Source organism: Trachypithecus francoisi, unplaced genomic scaffold (assembly GCF_009764315.1).
Source record: "Trachypithecus francoisi isolate TF-2019V2 unplaced genomic scaffold, Tfra_2.0 Lachesis_group14, whole genome shotgun sequence".
In the NCBI taxonomy this organism is placed as follows: Eukaryota; Metazoa; Chordata; class Mammalia; order Primates; family Cercopithecidae; genus Trachypithecus; species Trachypithecus francoisi.
In genome coordinates, this window is record NW_022681459.1 from 23,604,825 (window position 1) to 23,618,525 (window position 13,701).

Below are 13,701 nucleotides of genomic sequence, written 5' to 3' on the forward strand. Positions count from 1 at the left end.
CTCGAACTCTGACGGCAGGTGATCTGCCTGCCTCAGCCGTCTAGAGTGCTGGGATTACAGGCATGAGCCACCGTGCCCGGCCTGTTTCCTTCTGACTCTTGTTTTCTTACCAGTGGGGACCTATTGCTCACAGGAAGAAAATGACATTGTCCTTATTTTGTGACTTCTGGCAACTATCTTTTTCCAAGGAAGCCCCTTCCTTTCTGCCCTGCCTCTGAGTTTAAGCCGGGATGCAGCTCCTAGTTTTTTCAAGCATCTTACAAATGGAGATCAGCTCCGTCGTCCTCCAACATCCTCACCCTGCATCAGAGTCAGGACTCCACAGTGCTGTGGTCAGCACAGCTGCACGGCCCTGCAACCCTGAGCCCCACTGGGTTCTGACTGTGGTTACCAGCACCTTAGGAGACAGAATAACAGTCTGGAAGCAGAAACAGATACTGTCCGTTTCATCAATAGCCACAGCCACAAGGTTTATTCCTGAATCACAAACCAACCCCACTGACCAAACTCCCAAGCCACTTTATATTAAACTTGTTATCAAATCACCCACATAAATACATATAATAAATACAAAAACAGAGGATTTTTTTTCAGTCTTTGGTATAGAGAGCTTTCTCCTCCTCTTATTCCCCCCTCTGTCTCCGTGCTCTAAAGACATTTCCTTGCGTTCACATTATTTCCTTGGATACAAAAATCACCCAGAAGTAAACTTTGTGCTGGAACCCCTGCCTCCATTGACAGTCCTGCCAGGGACCCAGCCCACGGTGGCCCAGGGGAGAAGCAGACCGTGGGGACTCACACATAGTCGTTCAGCCTGTACCCGCTGTGCGTGGCTGAGGTCACTGAGGGGGCCCGGTTGTCTTTGTAGGCAGCTGGTGGCTGGTAGGCAGGTGCGGTGGTGGCGGTGGCTGTGGTGGCCCTGGGCGGGGCCTGGTAGGGCCTGTAGGGTGCCTCGTCCTGGCAGGACAGGCAAAGCAGGGTGCCACCAATGAGCGAGAGGGACGAGGAGATGAAGCCCAGGTACAGGGCCTGGCCAATCTCGAACTTCATGCCGCTGGGCAGCAGCGGGTTGTAGAAATTCTGCACCACGTCATTGGTGGTCCAGGAGACAGCCACCATGCACAGGAGGCCAGCCAGGATGAAGAGGGAGCCGCCGAGGATGGCGAAGGTGGTCTTGGCGGGTGTGCCCTTGGCGCAGCGCGTGCACTTCATCCCGATGACCGCACAGGCACAGGCTATGCCCGAGAGCAGGCAGGAGATGACCATGAGGGCACGGGCAGCCTGGAGGTCTTGGGGCAGCGCCAGCAGGGACCGGTAGATCTGGCACTGGTAGATGCCTGTGCTGTGCCACACACACTCCATCCAGAGCCCTTTCAGGTAGGACACGGCCGTGAGGATATTGGTGCCCACATGCGCGTCCTTCGCCAGTGAGGCAGGATGGTGGTGATCAACGTGCCCACCATGCCCAAGAAGCTGAGCAGGAAGCCCAGGAGCTGCACGGCCGTGCTGGCCATGGTGCAGCTGCCTGCCTAGGCCAGCCGGGCAGCTCCCTGGGCCCTTGAGGTCACACCGCTCCTCAGGTGCCGGCCGGAGCCCTAATGAAGCCGAGGGAGGCGGGAGCAGGGAGAGAAAGGAAACGGGTTAAAGATTATCTCATGCACTTATTTCTGTCACCGAAACCAAGTTTTCCATAGGCCGTTGGTGTGGCAATTAACATGTTTTCAAAAATAGTTTCTGAGACTTCACTGGGTGGGAGAATAACTGCTTTCCCAAGAAGGCAGGATCTGAAGGGATGACAGCCGACGCTAGTCTCAGGGAAGGACTCCAGCCTCCTGCCGGAAGTTCTGCTTATGTCCACCCTCAAGCACTGCTGCTGCTTTGGCATCTCCTGTCCTTCCGTTCGCCAGTAACCAGGAATAACACTTGTTAAATCAACATGTGCTATTCATGCTTTGGCCTGACAGTGCTCAGATGTGTGCCAGCTGTGACTTAGAAAATAGCCCTGGGCGGTTGTCAGCATGAGGGGTTTTCTGAAGTGGGCAAATTCTCCACCCACGTGCTCAGGCAGGGAGAGGTTTAGTCCCCTCGGCAGGTCAGACGCTGCCTTCAGAATTCCAGAGCTGGATGTGACCCAGAGATTGTCAGCTGATGCCAGTGCAGGAATTTCCAAGGTCACAGCTCCTCAGGAGGTGCAGCAGGAGCACAGGCCAGCATCCCTCCTCTCCAGCATGGACCTCCGCTCCCACCATGCTGCCCATTCGCTATGCCCGCCTGTGACTGGTGAGGGCTGATCGAGGGTGACTTTATTATCAAAGAGGCTGCTACCTGGCTTTCAGGGACATGGGAATGCCGAGCCCTTTCAAAGGCTTTTAAAGAATTCTTAGCATACCAAAATCCAGGACACTTTTTGGGGACAAGGACCCAGCACCTATATAGGGCCAGGCATATAGAAGACACTAGGGACCGGGCGCAGTGGTTCATGCCTGTAGTCCCAGCACTTTGGGAGGCCAAGGCAGGCAGATCACCTGAGGTCAGGAGTTCAAGACCAGCCTGGCCAACATGGTGAAACCTCATCTCTACTAAAAATACAAAAATTAGTTGGGCATGTTGGCAGGTGCCTATAATCCCAGCTACTTGGGAGACTGAGGCAGGAGAATTGCTTGAACCAGGGAGGGTGAGGTTGCAGTGAGCTGAGATCGCACCACCGCACTCCAGCCTGGGCGACAGAGTAAGACTCTGTCTCAAAAAACAAAACAACAAACAAACAAAAAACACTAGGAAATACAGAAGGAAGGAAGGAAGGAGAGAGGGAAGAAGAGGAGGAGGGAGGGAGGAAGGAGAAAGGAAGGAAGTGGGGGCACAGAGAAAGGAAGGAAAAAAGGAAGGGATGAAGGCAGAAAGGGAGGGGAGTGGAAGTCTTGAGTGGACACCACTAGCTTTTCTCTCCTGCCTGGGGCAAGGTAATCAGTGAGACCAAGCATCAGGAGGTCTGGGCCCGGCTGCGCCCATCCAATGGGTGACCTGGGGCTCAGCTTCTTTTTTGGTTCTGAAGGGAGAAAAGGGAAGCGTCTCTGCTGACGACAAGTCACTTCAGCATCCCAAACCGGCGCAAAACTCAGTAGGCAAAACCTGCTTCTTCTTCTGCAGAGGGCGGAGCCTCAGTTAAGCAGTGCAGGCTGCAGGCAGGAAAAGTGGGCTTCAGGGTGTTGCCCATGAGACCTGGGACATTGTCAAGAAATCCCCAGTGGGGCTTGGTGGCTGTAATCCCAGCACTTTGGGAGGCTAAGGCAGGTGGATCGCTTAAGGTCAGGAGTTTGAGACCAGCCTGGCCAACATGGTGAAAGGCTGCCTCTACTAAAAAAACAAAAGTCAGCTGGGCGTTGGTGGTGCGCGCCTGTCATCCCCAGCTACTCAGGAGGCTGAGGCAGGAGAATTGCCTGAACCGGGAGGCGGAGGTTTCAGTGAGCCTAGATCGTGCCACTGCACTCCAGCCTGGGTGACAGAATGAGATTCTGTCTTGAAAACTAAATAAATAAATAAATAAGTCCCCTACTAGATGGAAATCACTTGGTGAGTAAATAATAACTGATGTTTCCACTGGGAGTCTAAACCATCATCTTGCTAATTTAAAAACATATACTGGGTTTAAATGCTTTGGCATTGTAGGAGGTCATTGGTTCTGTCCTGATGAACGAACAAACAAAAATAAATAATACCAAAACAATGTGGTGCCTCACAGGACACGAAGTGGACTGAAGGGGTGTCCGGGTGATAGGGTTCGGATTTGTGTCCCCACCCAAATCTCATGTTGAATGGCAGTCCCCAGTGTTGGTGGAAGGGCCTGGTGGGAGGCAAATGAATCATGGAGACGGACCTCTCCCTTACTCTTCTTGTGACAGTGAGTTCTCCCGAGATCTGGTTGTTTAAAAGTGTGCAGCACCTGCCTGCTCCCCTCTCTCTCTTCTTCCTTCTCTGGCGGTGTCATGCCTGCTTCCCCTTTACCTACCGCCATGATTGTAAGTTTCCTAAGGCCTCCCCAGTCATGCTTCCTGTACAGCTTGTGAGAGCCAATGAAGCCTCTTTTCTTTAGAATTTATCCTGTCTCAGGTAGTTCTTTGACTCAGGTTGCATTGCGAGAATGGACTGATACACCGAGTATTTTCCTGCTGCTGTTTTGGATGACTATTTGTTCACAGCCCAGAATTTGTCACATGCACTATGCACGATGCTGGCTTTGCACAAAGCCTTTCTTCCCTCCACACAGCAAGCACTCACTCTGTCCAGGGACTGGGGACACCATCACAGTCTCTGCTGGCCAGAGAAGGACCAGGGCCGGCTGTCCTATGGTCACTGCCCTGGGGGAGGTGCTGGCAACAAGGCCACGGTGGCCACCCTGATAGGCACAGCCAGTGGGGGTGCCAGCGGACCCACCCACCCTACACCCTGAGCACACTGATGGCACCAGATGACTGGGCCTGAGCACGGTTTAAACACTGACACATTTCCTAGTTTATTCCCAACAACCTAATGCGTCAGTGACTGTTACCATCCCCTTTTTACACTTGGGGAAACGAGAGGAGCAGAGGACGAAAGTCCTATGCCTGGCCTGGCTAGTGTTCTCCTTGGTGTCATTCCCCCTTTAAACACTAATGCTTCAATGAGATGGGACTGAAGTTAGTGTAAGGGCTGAGGGATGGTGTTAGCAACAGATTCTCCTTCCCACAGAGATCTCAGAACAGTGGCCTTGTCCCTTTTGCAGTGGTTTGGGCAGCCAAGACAACAAACTGCCCTGCTTTTCTAGGGACTGAGGGGTTACCCAGGACAGGGACCTTCAGGGCTGAAACTAAGACAGTCCCAAGGAAACCAGGACCAGAGGCTCCTCCAGTTACCTAGATCTCCGAATGGCCTCTGAGATCTCTTCCCGCCCTGCTCTGAGGCTGCCTCCAGGGTGACGGCCACACAGGGTGTCCCTGGTCCAAGCACAATGAGGCTTCTTGCAGCTCTCACTGTCAAGGTCAATAATTAAGCATACAGACCCTAAAGAATGTGGCATAAAAGCCAAGCCCATTAGGCTAGGCGAGTAGACCAGAGGTTTATTGGAGGTCTAAATATTTATGGAGCGCAATGCTGGCTAATTTTAGAAACCATTAGGCTGCTATTTTTAAACATGTGCTATAAGGATTTGCTAATTTAAGAAGTGAGTGTTAATGAGCCCCCAAATCCCAGACACCAGCTCCCCAACCTGCTTTCCTTCTTCCTTACCAGCAGCTGCTACTGGCATTAGGTAATAATTCAACTTCCCTGCAACTGCTTTTCACTTTGGGACCTTTCAAGGGAAAAACAACTTTAACTGAACGCATCTCCCTGGAAGCCACATAAAATTCCTCCCTGATGCTCCGGAATCGCCCTGCCCTGCAGGGCTGTTTGTATAGGAAGGAACTTGCCCAAGCCTGGCCTCCCAGGGGGAGCAGCCCATGCAGGCTGAACTGGTGTTCACCTGTGGGCTACCATTTTCCTGCAGCCATATGTGTGCATGTGGGAAGATTTGCTAGAGAGATACGGGTCCAAAACAAATAGGGTTCCAAGCATCAAGCTCCAGAAGCCCTCGACAGGCTGAGTGGCGGTGGGAAGGCAGAATCTAACAGGATGTGTTAGAGGAATCAATGCTGGGTCCTGCATTTGGGTTCACAAAAACCCAAAAGTACAATCCTGGGTGGGGAGTATGTGGCTTAGCTGCACAAGAGAGCAGGATTTGGGGCTGAGTTTCCCAACGACTGCATCTTGGAATGCTGCATTTGCAGGATGTCGTGTGTCGAGGACCCAGATGTCAAATATGTTTAAGAAAACCTTAGTGACTGTAGGACTTCTCATAGCTGGAAACGTGTCAATGTGCATTGTGTCTCTCCCAGAAAAGGTCTCATGTGCAGCATCCACTGAACTTATTTGACTAGAGACACCCCCCGCCACCCCGTTAGCAAAGAACAATTTGCAGTGAAATCACTTTGGCATGATAACTTGGACTTGGCAATGGTGAGACAGAGTGGGTTGCTGTATTAGTTGTTCTCATGCTGCTATAAAGAACCGCCCAAGACGGGTAATTCATAAAGGAAAGAGGTTTAATTGACTCACAGTTCCCCAGGACTGGGGAGGCCTCAGGAAACTTACAATCCTGGCAAAAGGTGAAGCAAACACATCCTCTTTAAATGGCAGCAGGAAGGAGAAGAATGAGTGCCGAGCTGAGGGTGAAGCCCCTTATAAAACCATCAGATCTCGTGAGAACTTACTGTCATGAGAATAGCATGGTGGAAACCACCCCCATGATTCAATTACCTCCCACCGGGTCCCTCCCCACGACATGTGGGGATTATGGGAACTATAATTCAAGATGAGATTTGGGTGGGGACACAGCCAAACCATATCATTCTGCCCTGGCCCCTCTCAAATCTCATGTCCTCACATTTCAAAACACAATCATGCCCTTCCAACAGTCCCCCAAGGTCTTAACTCATTGCAGCGTTAACTCAAAAGTCCAAGTCCAAAGTCTCATCTGAGACAAGGCAAGTCCCTTCTGCCTATGAATCTGCAACATCAAAAGCAAATTAGTTACTTCCTAGATACAATGGGGGTACAGGCATTGGGTAAATACCACCATTCCAAATGAGAGAAATTGGCCAAAACAAAGCTACAGGCCCCATGCAAGTTCGAAATCCAATAAGGTAGTCATTAAACCTTAGAGTTTTGGTCGGCTTCGTCCCCAGCAGAGAGAGTGTCAGAAAACAATAGAGCTGTAAAGAATTTTGAAAATCGGTGAAACGCCAGAGCTGCTATAGGCCCTTCCAACTGGCTCTGGTTTCAGGATCATCAGCTCTGAAGGGAGAGGGTTTTTTTGTGTGTGTCCGTTATAAACTTTTATGTTGTCTCCCTCTGTTTTCTCTGAGCTGTGTTTTTCTTTAAAAAAGCAGGGTTCTGAAGCACACAGTAGGGTGCCCTTGTTTTGCTCACCTCCTGGCCCACCTGGACACCAACTGCGTCAACTTTGGCTCCGGATTAATCATCATTTCAACAGCAGTGGCCATGGGGATGGCCTGGCCAGGACTGAGGAGAGGATGTGTTGTCTACCAGCCTGTGTCTTGACTGCCTGGGGCCAGGGCAGTCAAGGGATAGGGACAGGGCCACCCTAGCTCACCATTGCCAAGTCCAAGTGACTGTGCCAAAGTGATTTCACTGCAAGTTCTTCTTCTTTGGTAAAGGAGGTGGTGGGGGTGTCTCTAGTCAAATAAGTTTACTGGATGCTGCATATAGAGACCAGGCTTCTTGGAGGGGTGCAGGGGTGGGATGGGTGGGGTGTCTGAGTCCGTTACTCTCCTTAACCCTCAGCAGTCTCACCTGCTGCTGTCACCTCGTTTCCTTGCAAAATCAGCCCCTGTGATGAAAGCTTTCCTACGGACACACATTGCTCCACGGCCCTTGTCTACCCACCCTGGTGAAGGAAATGTCAGCCCCAGAATGAAGGGGTGCAGGTCATCAGCAGGGAGTTGGGGCACAAGCCAGGTGTGGTGGAAGTTTCTTTCTTTCTTTCTTTTTTTTTTTTGAGACAGAGTCTCCCTCTGTCGCCCAGGCTGGAGTGCAGTGGCACAATCTCCGCTCACTGCAACCTCCGCCTCCCAGGTTCAGGCCATTCTCCTGCCTCAGCCTCCCAGGGCACCCTCCTGGGACTACAGGTGCCCGTCAGATGGAAGTTTCTTTACCCGGAACTGCCCTGAGCCCCACTGTGCAGGTAGAGAGTTGGAGGATGTGGTCACCAGGGCCTTTTGCCTGCCATGTGGTCTGAATGGCTCTTGAGATGTTTGGGAATGAGCCATTATACATGTTTGCCCTAAAATGCTCTGACATGATGTTGGGTCCATTATAGAAATAGCGTAAAACCTGATTTGCTTTCTGTAAACTTATTAGAGAAAAATGAAGCGCCGCCTTAAGATGAACATAGTCATTGGCCCTTGAAATAATGTAGAGTTGCTTCAACGTTGATGTTCAGCCACTTAAGAAAATGTCTGGTTCAAAAACCTGAATGTCCTCACTGTCACCCCAACCAAATGGCCTCTTCATTATTGTCTAGCTATTTCATAAATGCTTTAGGCTGGGGACGATGGCTCACACCTGTAATCCCAGCATTTTGGGAGGCCAAGGTGGGCAGATCACCTGAGGTCGGGAGTTTGAGACCAGCCTGGCCAACATGGTGAAACCCTATCTCTACTGAAAATACAAAACTTAGCTGGGTCTGGTGATGCATGCCTGTAATCCTAGCTACTTGGAGGCCGAGGGAGGAGAATCACTTGAAGGTTGCAGTGAGCTGAGATTGCACCACTGTACTCTAGCCTGGGTGACAGAGTGAGACTCTGTCTCAAACAAAACAAAATAAACAAACAAAATCATAAATGCTTGAATTTGGGAACTAAAAATAAACTCAAGGGAGATTTGGATTCATCTAGATGAGATATATTAGCAAAACTACCCAACACAGAGAAAAGAAAGTAATTCTTATGCTATGAGGTATCTGCATGAAATAACTTCAACTAGTATTTCTTTTTCTTTCTTTCTTTCTTTCCTTCCTTCCTTCCTTCCTTCCTTCCTTCCTTCCCTCCCTCCCTCCCTCCCTCCCTCCCTCCTTCCCTCCCTCCTTCCCTCCTTCCTTCCTTCCTTCTTTCCTTTCTTTTTCTTTTTCTTATTTTTTGACAGAGTCTCGCTGTGTCACCCAGGCTGGAGTATAGTGGCACTATCTCGGCTCACTGCAACTCTGCCTCCCACGTTCAAGCAATTCTCCTGCCTCAGCCTCCTGGGTAGTTGGGATTATAGGCCCCCACCACCACGTCTGGCTAATTTTTATATTTTTAGTAGAGATGTGGTTTCACCATATTGGCCAGGCTGGTCTCGAACTCCTGGCCTCAAGTGATCTACCCACTTCTGCCTCCCAAAGTGCTAGGACTATAGGTGTGAGCCACCATGCCCAGCCTCAACTAGCATTTCCTAAGGACATCTTGGACACTGTGTTTCTTAATAATTTGCAAAACAAATGCGTATCTTTTCAAGAAGCTTAGGGATACTCTAGAGGGGCTATTTTTAGCATATTTTCTTACAGAAATATATAAGAATGATGAGAAAGTGATCAAGCAGTACCTTGGAAAAACCATTTCATATTCATTTCAGATGGGCTATGCTGTGGGGTGTTGGCTCTAAAAATAAAACTTTCTTCATCACTATTCCAAACTTCCTGTAACTTTCCTTGGGTTATTTTTCAGACTGGCAGGCATCTAGATTTTAAATGTGTGAGGACTTCCTATGCCATCCGCATAGAGTCTTTCGTGAAGTCTTTCCATGAGAGGCAGAGACAGGACACTTACATGACTACGACTTATTACCATCATGATAGTTACTGCTTGCTGTTATTATTTGAGAAAACCAGCATGAAATATCTTACTGAAAATCATATGGACATGACACGTTCCATGATTTCCTCCCCTCTCTTTTGGATGAAGAGATAAAAATCTATTGTTTTATAACAAGAACTGATTTGAAGAAAAGTTTATGTTAATACAAATGAAAACCATGGTGTGCAGTTAAATGGTTACAGAGGCTGTTTTCAGCTCAGTAAGATTGAATGACCTATTGATTTACCGAAAACTACAAACTTAAGTGACCATGACCACAAAAATTAAAACTCTTTCCGGAGGCCTTATCTCTCTCATTTCAACTCACCAAATTTCATTAGAATTCATTTAAAATGCAGTAGATCAACATTTTAAAATGAAATGATTGAGTTTCATTTGCTTCAATACATGGGTACCTTTTCAGAGCGATTTTTCCTGACAAGATAGTCAGGCAGGTTTGTTACGTTGCTGCTGTTTTTCATTTTTCAAGGTGCAGGTAATTAAAAACTTGCCATCTGAGATTAAAAAAAAAAAATACTAGAAAAGCAAAACAAAACAAAACAAAAACAAAAACAAAAAACAAAAAACAATACCCCCCAAAACCCAGGAGGACATAAAAACATTTCCTAAAGCCTTAGCTGATTATTAGACGACTAACGGTTAAGTGTTGTGTGGAAACACTTTATCTGGGGGTTGCGATGGACTGACCTGGTCCCCCAAAAGAGTCATGTTGAAGTCCTCCCCGCTCCCAGTGCCTCAGAATGTGACCTTATTTGGAAATAGAGTCATTGCAGATTTAGTTAAGATGAGGTCATACTAAAATAGAGTGGCCCCTAAACCAATAGGGCTGGCGTCCTTATAAGAGGATGGGCATATGAAGACGGAAATAGAAAGACACGTGCAGACGGAAATAGAAAGAACACGTGCAGACAGAAGAGAAAGAACACGTGAGCCTGGGAGGCATAGATTGCAACAAGGAGGCAGAGAGTGGAGCGAGAAGTTACCAAGCCGAGGAACCCGGAGGATCGCCAGCAACCCGCAGAGGCCCAGCAGGAAGCCCGGGACAGATGCTCCCTCACAGCCCAGGAAGGAACCAGCCTGCCCACACCTTAGTTTCAAGCTTCCAGCCTTCAGAATCATGAGAGAATAAATTTCTGTTGTTTCAGGCTCCCAGGTTGTGGTGCTTTGCTATGGCAGCCCCAGGAAACAAACACAGGAGAGTAGCTGAATGGCAGCACAGGGCATTACAGAGAAAACACTTGGCCAGGCCCCATGGCACACACCTATAATCCCAGCACTTTGGGAGGCTGAGGTGGGAGGATCACTTGAGCTCAGGAGTTCAAGACCAGTGTGGTCAATATGGTGAAACCCTGTCTCCACTAAAAATAAAAAGAAAAATTAGCTGGGCACTCAGGAGTTCAAGACCAGCGTGGTCAACATGGTGAAACCCTGTCTCCACTAAAAATAAAAAGAAAAATTAGCTGGGCATAGTGGCTCAAGCCTGTAATCCCAGCTACTTTGGAGGCTGAGGTGGGAGGATGGCTTGAGCCTGGGAGGCATAGATTGCAACAAGCAGAGATTGTGCCATCGTATCTCAAAAGCAAACAAACAAAAAAACTTCATCTGTGATTATAAGAACTGGGTCCCCTTCCAGGACAGGCATTGAGTGTGATCTGGTGGCTTCACATTTGTCATTGATAAAAACAGGACAGGTACAGTGGCTCACACCTGTAATCTCAACATTTGGAAGGCCAAGGTGGGAGGACTGCATGATTCCAGGAGTTTGAGGCCATTTCTGAGCAACATAGTGAGACCCTGTCTTTAAAAAAAAAAAAAAAAAAAATCAAAGCCACGGTTAGCTTCTTGTCTCAAAGTGTGAAGGACAAAATCCAAGGAAAAGGTAGAGGACATGGAGAAAGAAGAATCTGGAAAGTCCCCTGCAAATTTGAAAATTCAAGTGCAAACACAATCTATAGTAAGTAACCCATATAGTAATCAAATGGCTCAGCTTCTCCGGGCTTAAGAAGTGTGTGCATTCACTTAGCTCACAGGGAGTTTGGGGGGCTCATGTCTCCAGCTTGTGTGCAATTGGCTGGGGTGTACCCAAATTGGTGACTGACCTTTTCGGGCTGGGTGTCTGGTTTTCTTAAGTCAACACGTCTTGGTTTCATAGACCGTAAAAGCCCAAATTTGGGGCAGAGTCCAAATTTGAATAAGGTAACTCAGAAGCCTGCTGAAGCTTTACCTTGGAAATCCAGCAGAGCCTACTGGGCTCCCCCTTTAGTCAGGACTTACATCAAAATAGAAAAACAAAGCAAACTCCAAACAAGCAGTAGGTCATTGTCTCAACTGACTGAAAACCTTCATGAATAAGACAACTATTCTGTGATTTTTTAAGCCTCTGAAAATTATTTACTTGAGAATTGAACTGTGAATAAATTGCAGTGGTTAAAATGTGGTGTCAAATGAAAACATGAGGCTAAGATTTTCTTTTTTTTTTTTGAGGCGGAGTCTCCCTCTGTCGCCCGGACTGGAGTGCAGTGGCCGGATCTCAGCTCACTGCAAGGTCCGCCTCCCGGGTTTACGCCATTCTCCTGCCTCAGCCTCCCGAGTAGCTGGGACTACAGGCGCCCGCCACCTCGCCCGGCTAGTTTTTTTGTATTTTTAGTAGAGACGGGGTTTCACTGTGGTAGCCAGGAGGGTCTCGATCTCCTGACCTCGTGATCCGCCCGTCTCGGCCTCCCAAAGTGCTGGGATTACAGGCTTGAGCCACCGCGCCCGGCCGAGGCTAAGATTTTCTAACGGTAAGGAAAATACTATTAAACATGAGGTTTAAAACTCATTCTTTGTAAATTTAGCTTTGAAGCCCAGGTGCTCCAAAGTTGTTAGTTGTTAATGATAAGAGTAAAAACAGTCTTAGTTAAAGTTCCAGAGTGTTTATGATATGCCAAACATGTGCTAAGTGCTTCTATGGGCATTTAATTAACTCTTAAACAAATTTCAATGTGCATGTTGCCATCCTTATTTACAGATAGGGAAACTGAGGCGTAGAAAGGTTACATAACTTGTCCAAGGTTACATCTGGGCTGAATTAGGGAGACCAAACAGGAGGTTCTTGTGATCTTTCAGGTAAGAGATGCTAGGAGGCTGAGCCAAGGTAGTGGGACAAAGGTGGGTGCCAGGAAGAGGTCAGTTTCTATATTCAGGTGAGGCTAGCGGGATGTGCTGGTGGTTTAGCTGTGGGGTGTGAGACACAGGTGCCTAAAGTTATTGTCTTGGGCAACTGGAAGAATGGAGTTGCCATTTATTGAGAGCTTGAAGAGGGTTGGAGATCTGGGCATGGAGGGTGTGATGATCAATTTTATGTGTCAACTTGGCTGGGTCATGGGGTGCCCAGATATGTGATTGAGCACTATTCTTCATGTTTCTGTGAAGTTAGTCTTTGGACAAGGTTAACATTGAAAGCAGATTGCCCTCCATAATGTGGGTAGGCCGCACCCAGTCAGGTGAAGGCCAGACTGGAACAAAAACCAAACTGGTGTCTCCATCAGCTCAGACTGCCGTAACAAAATACCACAGACTTGCTGGATTAAGCCACAGAAATTAATTTTCTCACAATTCTGGAGGCTGGAAAGTCCAAGACCAAGGTTCTGGCTGCTTTGGTTCCTGGTGGAAATTCACCTGACCTCTTCTTTGCACGCAGGCTGAGAGAAATCTTTCTTTCCCTTCTTTTTAGAGCACAAATCTCATCGTGAGGGCACCCAACCTCATGACCTCACTGAACCCTAATGACCTCCCAAAGGCCCCGTCTCCAAATGCTATCACATAGAGGCTTAGGGCTTCAATGTAGGAATTTTGGGAGAATGTAAATGTTTAGTCCACAGCATGCAGCCTCCCCTGAGCAAGAAACTTTCTCCAGCAGACTGTGTCTGACCTTTATTTCCAACATCAGCCCTTCTTGGCTCTATAGCAGGCTGCCTTCCAACTGAAACTGCAGTGTCAGCCATCCTGGGTCTCCAGACTGCTAGCCCACCCTGCAGAATTTTATTTTATAGATGAGGTCTTGCTATATTGCCCAGGCTGGTCTTGACCTCTCAGGCTCAAGTGATCCTCCCACCTCAGCTTCCTGAGCAGCTGGGACTACAGGCATATGCCATCGCGTCTGGCTAATTTTTAAAAATATTTTGTAGAGATGGAGGTCCCACTATGTTGTCCAGCCTGGTCTTAAACTCCTGGGCTTAAGCAATCCTCCAGCCTTGGCCTCCCAAAGTGTTGG

At 48.4% G+C, this 13,701-nt stretch overlaps 1 protein-coding gene across 1 annotated transcript in view; it reads right to left on the reverse strand.

Annotated features, from left to right (window-relative positions):
• Window positions 1–444: 444 nt before the first annotated feature.
• CLDN14 (claudin 14) overlaps window positions 445–13,701 on the reverse strand; it is a 114,602-nt gene continuing 101,345 nt past the window's right edge. Inside the window, 2 exon segments of the mRNA XM_033232431.1 lie at window positions 445–1,415; window positions 1,418–1,595. Of these exon segments, the coding sequence (XP_033088322.1) occupies window positions 796–1,415; window positions 1,418–1,514 (717 nt within the window). The 5' untranslated portion in view covers window positions 1,515–1,595 and the 3' untranslated portion in view covers window positions 445–795.